At 35.7% G+C, this 13107-nt stretch overlaps 1 protein-coding gene across 12 annotated transcripts in view; it reads left to right on the top strand.

Annotated features, from left to right (window-relative positions):
* The window catches only part of ROBO2 (roundabout guidance receptor 2), a 766078-nt gene that overhangs the window by 364834 nt on the left and 388137 nt on the right, over window positions 1-13107 (top strand). Inside the window, exon 1 of one of the 12 annotated variants that reach the window (XM_087966644.1) lies at window positions 3614-4781. The exons of the other annotated variants lie outside the window; for them this stretch is intronic. Within the exon in view, the coding sequence (XP_087822770.1) occupies window positions 4727-4781 (55 nt within the window). The 5' untranslated portion in view covers window positions 3614-4726. Of the gene's footprint in view, window positions 1-3613; window positions 4782-13107 lie in introns of those variants that run through there. 12 annotated transcript variants of the gene reach the window in all.

The following is a 13107-nucleotide window of genomic DNA, read 5'->3' as shown; positions in this document are numbered from 1 at the left end:
TATCTTAACATGCGAATGAGATATATAACCATTCATTGCTCATTATATTCCAGTAGGGGGAACTAAAGATTCACTACCAAATATGGTTTTTTGGCTCACAAACCTGTATGTATTATAACCCACTGTTTAATCATCAGTGTTAATAACATATACCACTAGTGATCATATATAGTCTCAATTACATTTTATATATTAAAGCTGCCCGAAATATGCAAATGTATACCTTTGTCATTACCTCAAAACCCTTGAGCCTTTACTAAAGTAGATTATTTCTAGTTAAATACTCATGTTTTGGTAGTTTCATTTGCTTTTGCTGATTATACGTTTCTTCCTTTTTTATAATTTACCTTTTTGTCTCCATGTTGTTCTTTCAAAAAAACTGAAGAAAAAACTTTTTTTCTCCTTATTGCTGCACTCTTTTTTCATCTGTGTGAAGCCTTTAAACTTTTTGTTCTCTAGGGTCCAGGAAGTTTGAACTGGATATAAAGATGACTAAATAGCCTTAAAAAAAATTCTTGAAGAACTTGGTAGCTTTAAAATGAAGCCTGTTGAGCAATTAGTTCAGAAATTGTTTTTATGATGTATTATTATATGTGTCATTTTGTGTTAATTTGGTATATTATAAAAATACTTAAAGTAAGAAAATGAGGAAACAGATAAGCAAAATGGCTAAACTTTTTTACTACAGTACAACTTTAAAGTTACTACCAGCTTATTATTGTATATGAAACTTTGCAATTGCTATTACTTTGTGAATATTTTTAAAAACCTGGTCTTCTGCTTTTTCTAGAATATGGAATAAGGCATACGTACCACAATTTGTTACATTTGTATGGTTATACTTCAAAATGAGAAGATTCATTATGATATGCTAATTATACCTATTATATGTCCAGATTTCTTCTTAATTTGCATTAACCTCATTTGATTTGTACCTCACCCCCAGCAAATCCTTCCCCAAATATTTAGGATTAACATTGTAATTAGAGGAAATGTGCAATATTCAGAAACAGAAATGATCATAACCATCTCGGGTAAAAAATATTGGTCCTACTGGTGCATAAATAAGAACAAGACATAAAATAATAAGAATCATGATCCATGGTTTTGTCAGTGATGATTCTTTAAATATATAAAACTTAAATTGAAACAACATGGGCGTAGCTTGCAGAAAAGTGTGATTTCATGACACATATTGATATACTGACATAAATCTATGATTCTATACTGCAGAGAGGTAGTGATTTCAAAAAATTGCTATTGGTTTTTGTGGCATAGCCTATGATTTTAAGACAGAAACACTTTTTAAGTGCAAGTCTTAGGATTTAAAGCTTGAAACACTTGTTTAAATGGAGAAATTCTAAGAAGTATAGCTTCATGACTGTAACAGTGTCAGATCCACTTAGCTTTGTTAGCAGTGACCAATGAGTAATAACCAATTTAATTAATTACTTCCAGTTTCAATAAACTAGCACAGCAAAAATTAATATTAGAAAAATCACACATAGTACTGTGTCTGGCACATTACATATTCATGATCTCCTTACATTTCTTATTTTTGAAAATTAAAATGTTAACATTTAAAATTATATTTAACGTTTTGATTAGGTAAGAAAGGGAATCATTTATATAAAACATTTTCATTTCTAAATGAAATGAAAATACTTATATATTCATATATATAGCCTAATTTTAAAATTTAACTCACTTTGTAAATTTGCTATATACTGGAAAACAATGAATAAGCATTGAGCAAAACACATTTGGCAAAAGTTAGCAATGCAATATAACTTTTAAAAAGCTATCTTAACATGCTCAACATGCCTTATTTTCCCATAAATGACCAAAGAATTATGATTTTTTGTATAACATGTGCAAATATACCCTGCAATGCATGATTGAAACAAGAATTTTTGTGAACAATCCTTATTTTATCTATCTCATGTAAAATCAGCCTAAGGTTGAATTCACTACCAAAACATTAACAGTGCATTATGTAAACTTTAAAACCAGTCTCGTACTTGGCTTTATTAGTTGTTAATTGGTTTGCCATCTACTTTCAAAATATCTTTAAAGCAGAAGTTGTTTTTGCATCGTAAGTTTCAAAAGCCCCAGGCCATATGTCAATTATGAATTATAACTGTGCAATATCTGGAACTTTAGAAGCTAGTGAGAAATGTTGGAATTTTGTAGTAATGTTATTGTTATTCTCACAAATGGTTGACAAATAATTCTATATCCATACATCAGACAACCAAAAAAGGCCTGTGCCATGGCTATCCACTATTTATTTAACAGATAACAGATAATCAGAGTTGGAAGGGACCTTATAGGTCATGTAGTCCAACTCCTCCAACGGCAAATGGCAATCCAATCTCTTCTTGATGGTCTCAAGTGATGTCTCAAGTGATTTAAAAGGCCTGAAGGTATCTGATGATGCCAGATATATTGTATTTGAGGTGAATACTTTGTTTTAGCCAATTTTGTTATTTATTGGATTTTTATTTTGCCTTTATCTTGGTAGTTCTAAATGGTGTATACAGTACTCTGTTCTTCCATTTTCCCCATGATAACAATCTTGCAAGGCAGCTTTAGTTAAGATAAATCATCTAGTATAGACAATTTAAAAAAAGATCTTAATGGAAATATATAGGAACCATTATCTAGGCAAAAAGGGTGCAAACATTCCTTAAGTGCAGAAGGAGGTAATATCTGAAAGCAGCTCAGGCTGATTCATGGAAGAATAAGGACAGCACAATCAAAGTTGCAAGATTATGTATTTTTTTGTCAATCCCAATAAAAGTAATTTTAATCTTTCCCAATCTGGTCTACCTTGTGGTACCGACAGACACCCAGGTTGAACTTCTGTGCCTGAAGACTTGAACCTTGGCCTCTCTGGTGGCAGTCCAGCACTTCAAATTGTATACAACACTGGCCCATTTGTCAAAATATATTTACCAATTCTTTCAAACTGATTCTGCAATTGCTACCTACCATTTAAAAAAATTAAAGTAACAAAATTGGTAGGACCAAGATCTTGGCAAATGTCAAAATAGATATTTTCAAGTACAATGTCAGCACTGGGACCCTGGATCTTGAGATGAGAGATTACCTTTCATTGTCTATACAATTTGGAAAAGGCAAACTGAAGAATGTTAAGTGTTTAATTGAACATTTTACTGGTATTAACATTTTGAAAGTTGCATCTTTTATTCATTTTATTCTGTTTTTATAGTTCCTTCGGGAAAAATGAAAGTTTGAAAAATGAGAAAATTGGTGAAATGAATACAAATAAACATATTTACAATTAAAATAGTGGTATTATTTTAGCAAATACTTAAAAGCTTTGGAAGAAGCGTCCATGTGCAATATGCCTTTATCTTTTTAAATTGCAGATTTAAAATTAACCAGTGAAATGAACTAGGGAGCCTTGGCCCATTTTTTTCTACCTCGACCACATGAAATTGTGAGGGGAAGCCATCAAAAGATTACCTTTCTTTCAAAGGGACGCTGTGTGAAAGAAAAGAGGCAAGTCAAAATGAATAATTAGACAAGCAACTTGCATGAAATCACTCAGTGAGAAAATTACCTGCCCATTAAACGAGAAGCAGCAGGAGCAATCATGGTAATGCTACCTATAGCCACCGGTAAAGAGGGAAAGGGTTGGGAGGAGAGAAAAGGAGGCTGTAGCCTTCGCCTGAATCTCTCAGCTATCTCACTTGTCTTTTTTTCTCCCTCCCATCGTGGTCCCAGAGCGAACCCGGGAGTGGGTGTGGTGTTTCGCGGTCGTGTAGTGCACAGCCCAACCCAGCCCTTCTAATCTCTGATTAGAGGGGGAAACTGCTGTTTTCCCTTTTCTTTTTTCCCTCGTTTTCGGGTCTGCTGAGCGACCACAGGAGACGAGGAAGACGGGCTGGGGAAAAGCCGCCCGGGCAAGCTCCAACTGGAGTGCTGCTTCACAGACAAGCGCCTGGCGCTTGCCGCCTCGCTCGATTCTTTCCCAGCGGGGAACCTTCTCCCTTTGCAAAAGGCAGCAGCGGCGACGGCGGCGTCCCCATCAGCGGCAAGAGCAACCGCCTCCAATACTCTTCGCCTCTTCCAGCCCAGCGACTCGTTGGGAGTTCTTAAGCTGTTCGTTGCCTCTGGGAAGGTGGGCGTCGTAGGGTTTTGTTTTACATTGCGAGTTCTAGGGGGAGATGTTGTACAGCCCTTCCTCTTATGGGAAGTTAAAGGAAGCCAGGCTGCAGCTTGAAATGATTTCGGAGAGGAAAAATGAGAAGCAGCAGACTTAAACTAAGCCCATGATTTTTGACCTCCTTCCCCGCCTTCTCTTCGGAGTGCCAGGAACTTTGAGGGAGGGGGGAGGCTTTCTAAGAAAAGAAACCTCTCTTTGCTGAAGAAATCCTTTGCCTTTTGGCTGCAGCGGAGAGTCTTAACCACGCTTGAACAATTTATTTGCCTCGGCTGGATTGGTGGGAATTTCGGAAAGGAAAACCAGGGCGGTGGAGATTGCCACCCCTCGCATTTTCCCCCCTCCCCCACGCGGCTGATCTTCACAGGGGTGGAACTGTCCCATTCAAGCCTTTTCCTCTTGGCTGCCTTTGAACATATCTATAGCTCCCGGGGGGGTGAGGTGGGGGGGGACACCAAGTTTTTGCACTTTGGGGACGGCTACTTTTTCTCTGGTTCTTCCGGAATTGGATTACCTTTGAATAAATATGCTAAAATGGGGCTGCTGACGGCTGTCCTGCTTTTCGGATTTGTCCATTTTCAAGTTGATGGTAAGTTTCGCTGTCATTTCTCTGGATTCCTTTCCAGCCTGATTTTGAAGGAGACCACGGAAAAGAAAACAGTAGGATTTTAGGCTGCAAATCCACTGTGGTGTTGATAGTCTTGTAAAGACCATTGGAAAGAAATAAGAGATAAGGATGCAGTTGCAATGCAAAAAAAATGTTCTTATGGTGTGCTCACGAAATCATCGTTCAAACTTTATGAATGTTAAGTATAAAAAGCACGGAGAAGGAGCAGCCTGCCTAATACATTTGTAGATGTCATCAATAGAAATTGATTGTTGCTATTTTTGTCTCGTGGTGAACTTTCAGAGTGGAAAGATGACTGATTTAGAGTATTGTGCTTTCAGTTCTAGAGAAGGACTAAAAAAAATTGGAAGGATGACATTGTGAATTTTGCTGCCTGTAGCCCATGCATGCATAGAAATTCAGAAACCATGAGGAATGTGCTGAAAGGTATGAAATAAATATGTCTCAAGCTAAGTAAAAAGTATATAAACTTGGAGGGAAGGATTAAAGTGATATATCTGTAGAACCTGGAACTGCAGAAGAATATTATAGCCACTTCCCATAGAAAGTAGCTCAGCTTTCACTCTTCAAAAGACAATGGGGATTTTTGAACAGGTGCTGTAGGTGTCTCCTCTGCTGTAAAGCCAGTTCTCATTGCATGGGTTTTGTCCTTTGTTCAACTTGCCTAGCATCCTTAAAGTAAACCTAAAATGTTCTAATTACTAAATCTATAAGATGTTATGTGGAAATTTAAACAGATTGTATTTACAGTGTTGGAAAGGAGAGAAGTGAGTGAAAAGATTGTCTTAAATTATAACAATACATATAGATGAGAAGTGGGTGTCATGGATTTTTTTTTAACAAGAAATGGGGATTGGAATGGATTCACACAGACACATACTCACACCCATTCCCACTGTAGTTTGCAAATTTCAGAATTTATGCATATAGTCATATGATAACAATAATACTGAGTATTAATTTGAATAGTCTTCATAAGAAGGCATGTAATGCTGCCAGGTTTAGTGCTTTTGCCCTATTTGGCACTAGGTTGTATTTTTTTTATAGATTTGAGTTATTTTTTGTTTTAATTCACAAATCTGAGATGTTTAGTATTAGGGACAGATTGTGGCAATAAACTTGGTTCTAGCAGGAAACTGGTGCTAAAACATTTAAGATATCTATGTCAACAATAAGGTTCTCTTGTAAACAAAGGAGTATATTATATTACCTACAATTATAACATGCAGTTATTGACAGTATAAGTACCATGCCTCTTTTCCACCACACCCCATCAATACTGAAGGCAGCAAAAAACTCTTCTAAGCGTGGATGATATGCAACTATTTATTATGGCTATATAATGCATACATTTTCCAAAAAAGCATTCCACTGCATAAGGCACACACTGAAAATATACATAAAATGTGAAGGTATCAAGCCACAAGAAATGTAGTTATTAGTCTGTGCTTAAAATTGTAGTTAGCTAAGAAGAATACAATTAAAGTGCTCAGTGGAAGTGACAGAATGAATCACAGGAGCCTGGTGTTACAGAATGTAATTAATGTACCAGGCTGTTTAGAGATATAGGAAACAAATGCAATTAACCAGCTTGCTGGAAGGACATCAGCAGAGCATAATTTATTCAAGTTTTCTTCCATGGAGATCATAACTTGAAGTTCTTTAATTTTTTTTAAACAGAAGAGACTAGCATACTCCTTGGTCCATGTGGAGAGAAATAATACAGAATACAAAAATACATGTATGTTGAGAAACAGTGATGTTAAGCTCTGTGGATATACATCTTGACTTGCTAGGTTGCAGGTAAAATTAATTTGGTTTAAAAGGCAGACAAGCCCTTGTTGAATGAGAAATGTAGACATGGCATTAAAAATGTGGATCAATCTCTATGGTATAATTAAGTATTTTATATTTGGCATAAGTTTATTGGTGCAGTTTCCTAGATCAAAAATTGCTTGCTTTTCTTGTAAGCATGTACATCAGAGAGAGTGCCAGTAGTATACCAAGTTGAAATATTGAACAAGTGTCTTGGGCATTGTTACAATATAACTGATTATGGTATAGATGTATACAACAAATCTACAACAAATCTACAACAAATCTTCCCAAGAACCTGATAAAAAATATGCTGGAAAAAAATCATGTGAACTCTTTTTGTTCCTAGCTCATTTTAAATTGTACTTTTTTGTATCTCAGCTCTCAGCCAATCAGTTTTCTTCTCTCTCCTTGGAAATAAACTTGTATGCATGTAGAAAAAGAGGAAGGAAAATATAGCCCCAAGGGAATGGAAAGTACACAAATAGCACAGAAATGGTAAAGAAGTATAGATTATAATCAATACCATTTTTTTTCTGTCTTGCTGTTTCCTTTCCCTTCTAAGGGCGTATCTCTTCCCTTTCTATGTCCCAGAATTCACCTGACTCTTCTGATTTCTTCATCTTTCTGATAACATTTATTCCTTCTAGTGCTGATAGATGACTCTGCTCAGACAAATCTTAGCCACCAGGGGTCTTTTCTCCAACTAATTTGGAGGCCTACTATTGTCCATTTGAATGAATATAAACATGCATAGCAAAGTCCCAAGGAATGGCAAGCAGGCCAAGGAGAAGTACATGCTTGGAGAAAAACAAAACAAAGAAGTTTAATGGAGAAATGATCTTCATGGAAGAGTGTAAATTATCTTGTGGGCATCATTGTAGATCTCTGGAAGACTCAGTGTTCCAGAGCCATATATCAATCTGTTTTTGTGACTTGAGTGCCTGAAATCATTGTAATCTACCTCAAACAGCTTTTTGATGTTTTATTTAGATAATGTAAACATCTGGCTGACTGACCAACCATAATACTTTTGACACCATCAAACAACATCTGCCTATCCCAAGTGCTTGGGAAAGACTGGATAGTTGGATAAAAATGCCAAATAAGTTTAAATATTTGGCTGACTGTGCAATCAATCATAATAATAATAGTATAAAACAATGGGAAATCATTAAACTAAAACCATTGGTATCCCTCACTGTGTCTGTTCCACACCCAAAAACACACCATCTCTCACTTAGAAGATAAACTATTAGTTTTCTGTATCACAGTTGAGAAAATACTTTAATATGGTTTGGTATAAATTTTGGATACAAAAGTAATACCTATTTTTTTTTACTTGCTCTCTGTAGGTGAACATTTAAGAATAGCAGCTTTGAAATATTTTTAGAGTGCATTGTGACACAAATTCAAATAATAAAGTTTATGTTTGGTTCTGAATAGTCTGAGTTCTTAGAAATTATATTACTGCAAAACTGGGCAAAATATTTTTTTTTTTTCAGCAGGTGTGGAGTTCTGGTGGTATAGCTCAGACTGCTTGAATTCCATTTGTCGTTAACTGGAACTCCAATCTTGCACTTTCCTACGCTGCTAACAATATAATGCTAAAAACTAAAAAGAGCATGTGCCACGCCATAGAGCACGTAACAGTTAATATCATGTTTGGAACATTATTATTTTGACTACAACATGAGTGCACTGAAGAAAATCATATTTGTGCTCTACAACTAAGTGTATTTAGTTTTGTAAAATAGAACTTTTTATTTGAATCTAAAATGATTATGTCGCATGTAGAAGATGATACTTTGTACTTGTGCATTATGATAGATCAATACAGTATATTTGAAAGAGGAAGAAAACAAATATGTAAACAGCATTTTAACTTTTTGGAAAGATAAATGAAACAAAATTTCTAAGCAATTAAAATATTTAGAAAAGTTATAAGATCCCTCCACAAAATATTTAAATATGGTCCTCCAAAATATACTATTTTCTCCAATTTAAGTTAATTGGATTAATTTTTCTTTAACAAAAAAAAATCATCTTCCTGTTTACAAATTAATTCTTTTTAGCATACCTGGATCAGCATCTTGGTACTATATGTTAATTGAATTCTGAAATTTCATCTGTATGTATCTAGTAGTATAGTGCCGAGTAGTTTGTGAACAGTTTGAATTTTCAATATTTATGCAGAGATTTGAACATATCTGTGTGGCAAAGTTAAGTGAACTTTTGTTTTCAATAACTGATGTGCTCTCCCTTGGGTAGCAACTAAATATTTCCCTTATTTATGTATTTATTGAATTTATATTACCGCCTAGTCGCCCATGGTGACTCGAGGTGGCTTACAGAATGTAAAACCATAAATTTCAAATACAATAAAAACTAACAAAAAGAATCAAATTAATAAAGTACTATAGAACAAAATCTGGAAAAAATAAATAAAAAATCACCCTCCCACCCACCCCCACCCCAATGGCAGCAAATCACACGAGCCATTTGATGGGCTCCATCCCTCTCTGGGTTCCCCAGGCCTACTGGCAGAACCAGGTCTTTAGTGCCTTCTGGAAGAGTATTAGAGAGTGGGACAGTCTAATCTCTGGGGGAATGATGTTCCAGAGAGAGGGAGCCACCACGGAGAAGGCCCTTCTGGGTTCCACCAAGTGTATCTCCCTCAGGGATGGGACCCACAGCATTCCCTGCTTCCCTGCTCTAATGGGTCGGGTAGATGTGACCGGCAAAAGACATTCCCTCAGATAACCTGGTCCCAAGCCATGAAGGGCTTTAAAGGTGACAACCAGCACCTTGAATTGCACCCAGAAGCAAATTGGCAACCAATGCAGCTCCCGCAGGAGAGGTGAAACGTGCACACTGGGATCTGCACAAAACCACGCACCACTGCATTTTGCACCAACTGGACCTTCTGGGTGTTCTTCAAGGGCAGCCCCATGTAGAACATGTTGCAATAATCGAGACGGGAAGTGACTAGGGCATGAGTGACTGTGAGTAGTGACTGTAGGTCCAGGAAAGGGTGTAACTGTACAACCTGCAGTTGCGCAAAGGCCTCTTCGAGCAGGAGTCATGAGTCCAAGAAAACCAAAATCTGCATATTTTATTGGAGGAATTTCAGCCCATTCTTACTTTCTGGATAACTTCGATTCAGGGATGTAGGTGAGCTTTATCTCCACTTCAGGTTCTTCGATAACATTTCTAAAGATCATGACTTTGACTTGGCCATTCCAAATATTAACTTCCTTCTGCTTTAACCATTCTTTGGTCATACATTTTGCTTGTTTTAGGTTGTTTGTTACATGACCTACTTACTCTTGAGCTTCAGCTCATGGACAGTAAACCTGACATTTTCCTGTAAAGTTCACTGGTAGAATTCAGAAGCATGCTGTTTTCACTCAGAAGCCATAAAGAAGGCTCAAACTTCCTATTGCTACCATGTTTTATAGATGGGATAAGTTTCTTACCTTATAAGGCAGTATTTGTCTTTCACCAAACATAGCACTTTTCATTCAAGCCCAGATGGTCTACTTCAGTCTTACCTGTCCGCAGTACAATTCTTCTAATACTTTGGGGTTATCCATGTGGTGTTCTCTATCTGTAGACAGGCAGCAATGTTCCTTTTGGAGACTTTCTCCTTGCATTTTGCCACGCACACCATTATTTTTCAGTATTCTCTAGATAGTAATCTGATGAAAACTGAAATTCGCCAATGCAAGAAAAGCCTTTAGTTCCTTAACTAATTATCCTGGGATTCTTTGAAACTTCCCAGAATATTATATACCTTGCTTGTGATTGGTGAGCTATTCCTGGGAAAGGTAGAAATGGTATTGAATTGCCCCCCTTTGTACACAATCTGTCTGACAGTAGACTAATGGAGTCCAGATTCTTTGAAATCATTTTCCAATCTTTTTTAACCTGGAAAGTATCTGTTTTCTGGAGGTCCTCAGAAATATCCTCTTTTTTTTTTTTGAGGCATGACACACTTCCATATTGTGTTGTGAAAATCAAACTTTGATAATGAATACCTAGAATTTTGATCTTTAAATAAGGCAGGATCTCCCATACTCACATCTGATTATCATCCCATATAACTTTCCCGTCAAATTAGCTGGTAATCCTAGTAGTTCACATACTTTTGCTAAACACAAATATGTAGCTTTGGATAATTTTCCTCAATAAATGGATAAAGAAGTAGAATGTTTTTGACTCATTTGGTTAATGGGTTCTCTTTATCTAATTTTAGGATGTGTGTGGAGAACAGATCACATGGGTGGAGAACAGTTTAAAGATAATATTTACGTGGAAATATTGAAAACTAAAAAAGTATTTTTATGTATCATTTTTTGTTATTGAAAATACTGTTCTTAAAGTTCTGTATAATTAGTTCAGGACTAATTAATTTGAAGGATGTGACATGTTTAACCTTTTAACCTTTAAAAATTATGTATTTTCTGTACACAACTGCCTGTCCCCCACATTTTTATTTTGTCATATTGATTGTTATGATGGTAGAAGAGGCATTTAAAATAAAACAAAAGAAAAATATGTATTAGCTATAACTGGCATTAAATTATTATTTATCTGTGCACTAAGACAATTTGGGAGTAGTCTATTCTGGTTCTATTCTGGTTGAGTTAGTCTTATTATAAAAAGCAGGACTCTTTGATTGAGTCTTCTTCCTGTATCATTAAAAAATAAATAACGAGCTGTGCATATATTTTCTTGATTTGTTTGAAACTGAAAATAGTTGAATCCTACCTGCAGAATGCAATCTTCCTTCCTTTAAGCTGTCATTCTGTGAATGAGGGCCTAGGCTTGAATTTGATTGCTCCTGCTATCATACAGTTATTGTGGATTTTGCATTTCCAAATTCTCTAAAAAAAAAATGGAGGGGAGGGAGAATTAGAATGATACAGTTCTACCAAAGTGTCATAGTGATTCTCTTCAGATCATCCATTTTGGTGACAGCAATTTTAGTATCTCCCAAATTGAAACAGACTTTTTTTTCCCTTTACTGAATTAATGTGCTAACAATCTATCCTTGAACTGGCAGAAAACAGCACCAGCATAAAATTAGTTGTCCGCGTTGCCAATCCCTGCTCTGTCTCTATTTAATTTGTCAAATGATGGCACATCCAGATTTGTGTTTGTGTAAATTGTCTCCTGCCAACAGGAGGAACATCGGGCTTCATTCATCGGGCTCCACTGGCATAAGTAGGGTGGTTCTGACGTAAAACTACAGACAGAATTGTCTGCCTCTTTTGATTCATCATCATAACTATTGGGGCATCTAAGGAAACATGAGAATAGGTGACTGCCTAAAGAAAGAAAGTTTACTGAGGATTGCAAAGCAACAGAAACTGATTATGAATGGACTATAACATTAGAAAACTTTCTGAATAACTATTTTAATATTTTTTTTAAAGTTTAAATTAGGAAACATGCCTTACCAGATGGATTGTGGTATCAAGTTCTTATTATAAATGTTTTGAGGATGAATTTTTGCAAAATTTACAAAATATAGTGAACTCTATCCTACAAGAAAGAAAGATGCCATATCTAAAGAGGGACAAAAATTGACTTTAATAAGAAACCATGGACCAATATCATTATGTGTACAAATTATAGTAATACTGATACAGTCTACTGGCTTAAAGACTGAAACTAATTTTGCAAGGATTTATTCTTTTTTAAGTACTCTTTTATTTATTCAAGTAAATACACTATTGATTCTGCATTTGAATTCTTACTACCTGAAATCTAGATTGAAGTCAAACAAACAACTTAGATTCTCTAACGAGTGGTAAATTCCTTTTTGAATTTCAAAATCATCCCAGTGGTCTTAATTATTACTTAACAGTGTGTGAGTTGTATAGAATTGTTAAGTTTTATAAGTTCTTGTCACTTCAGACCTCAGTAGAACGTTCTGCATTCAAAAATGGTAGCATAGTGCTGACAATCTTGCTTCATGGCCAGTAGCTTCTTGTTAGAGATGTAATTGTGTATATATTAGTTAGAAGGAGCTATCTTTATTACAGGAGAATTTTCCTTCAACTCTGGAGTGGATTGTAAAAATGCAAAAAGGGAGGGTAGAACTGAGAAGTGCCAAAGCCTTGGAATGCCATTTAAATAAACCATTTTTGTAAGGCAAGTGAAGAGTATGATTAGTACATCGAAATTAGGAATAAATTTACTGTAAATGTATTTATTTATTTACTGGCAGAGTCTAGAAGATACCCTATGTCTTTTAAAGTACAGGGGATATCCATGACAGATTGATTTGAGCTGAACTAGATCTATCTGAATTACTTTTGAAGTACCTTTTGATGCAGTATCTGAAATAGCCAACATGGGCATATTTTTCTCATTTACAGTTGAGGCTATAATCTGTACAAATCATGAAATACTGTATAATTCATAAATTATATAAGGGCTGGACAAATGACATCAGTGTGAA

This window comes from Notechis scutatus, chromosome 5 (assembly GCF_049901735.1).
Source record: "Notechis scutatus isolate UNSWTSFEM ecotype Mainland chromosome 5, rNotScu1.2, whole genome shotgun sequence".
Taxonomy (NCBI): Eukaryota; Metazoa; Chordata; class Lepidosauria; order Squamata; family Elapidae; genus Notechis; species Notechis scutatus.
This window is presented reverse-complemented; position numbering and strand designations above follow the sequence as displayed.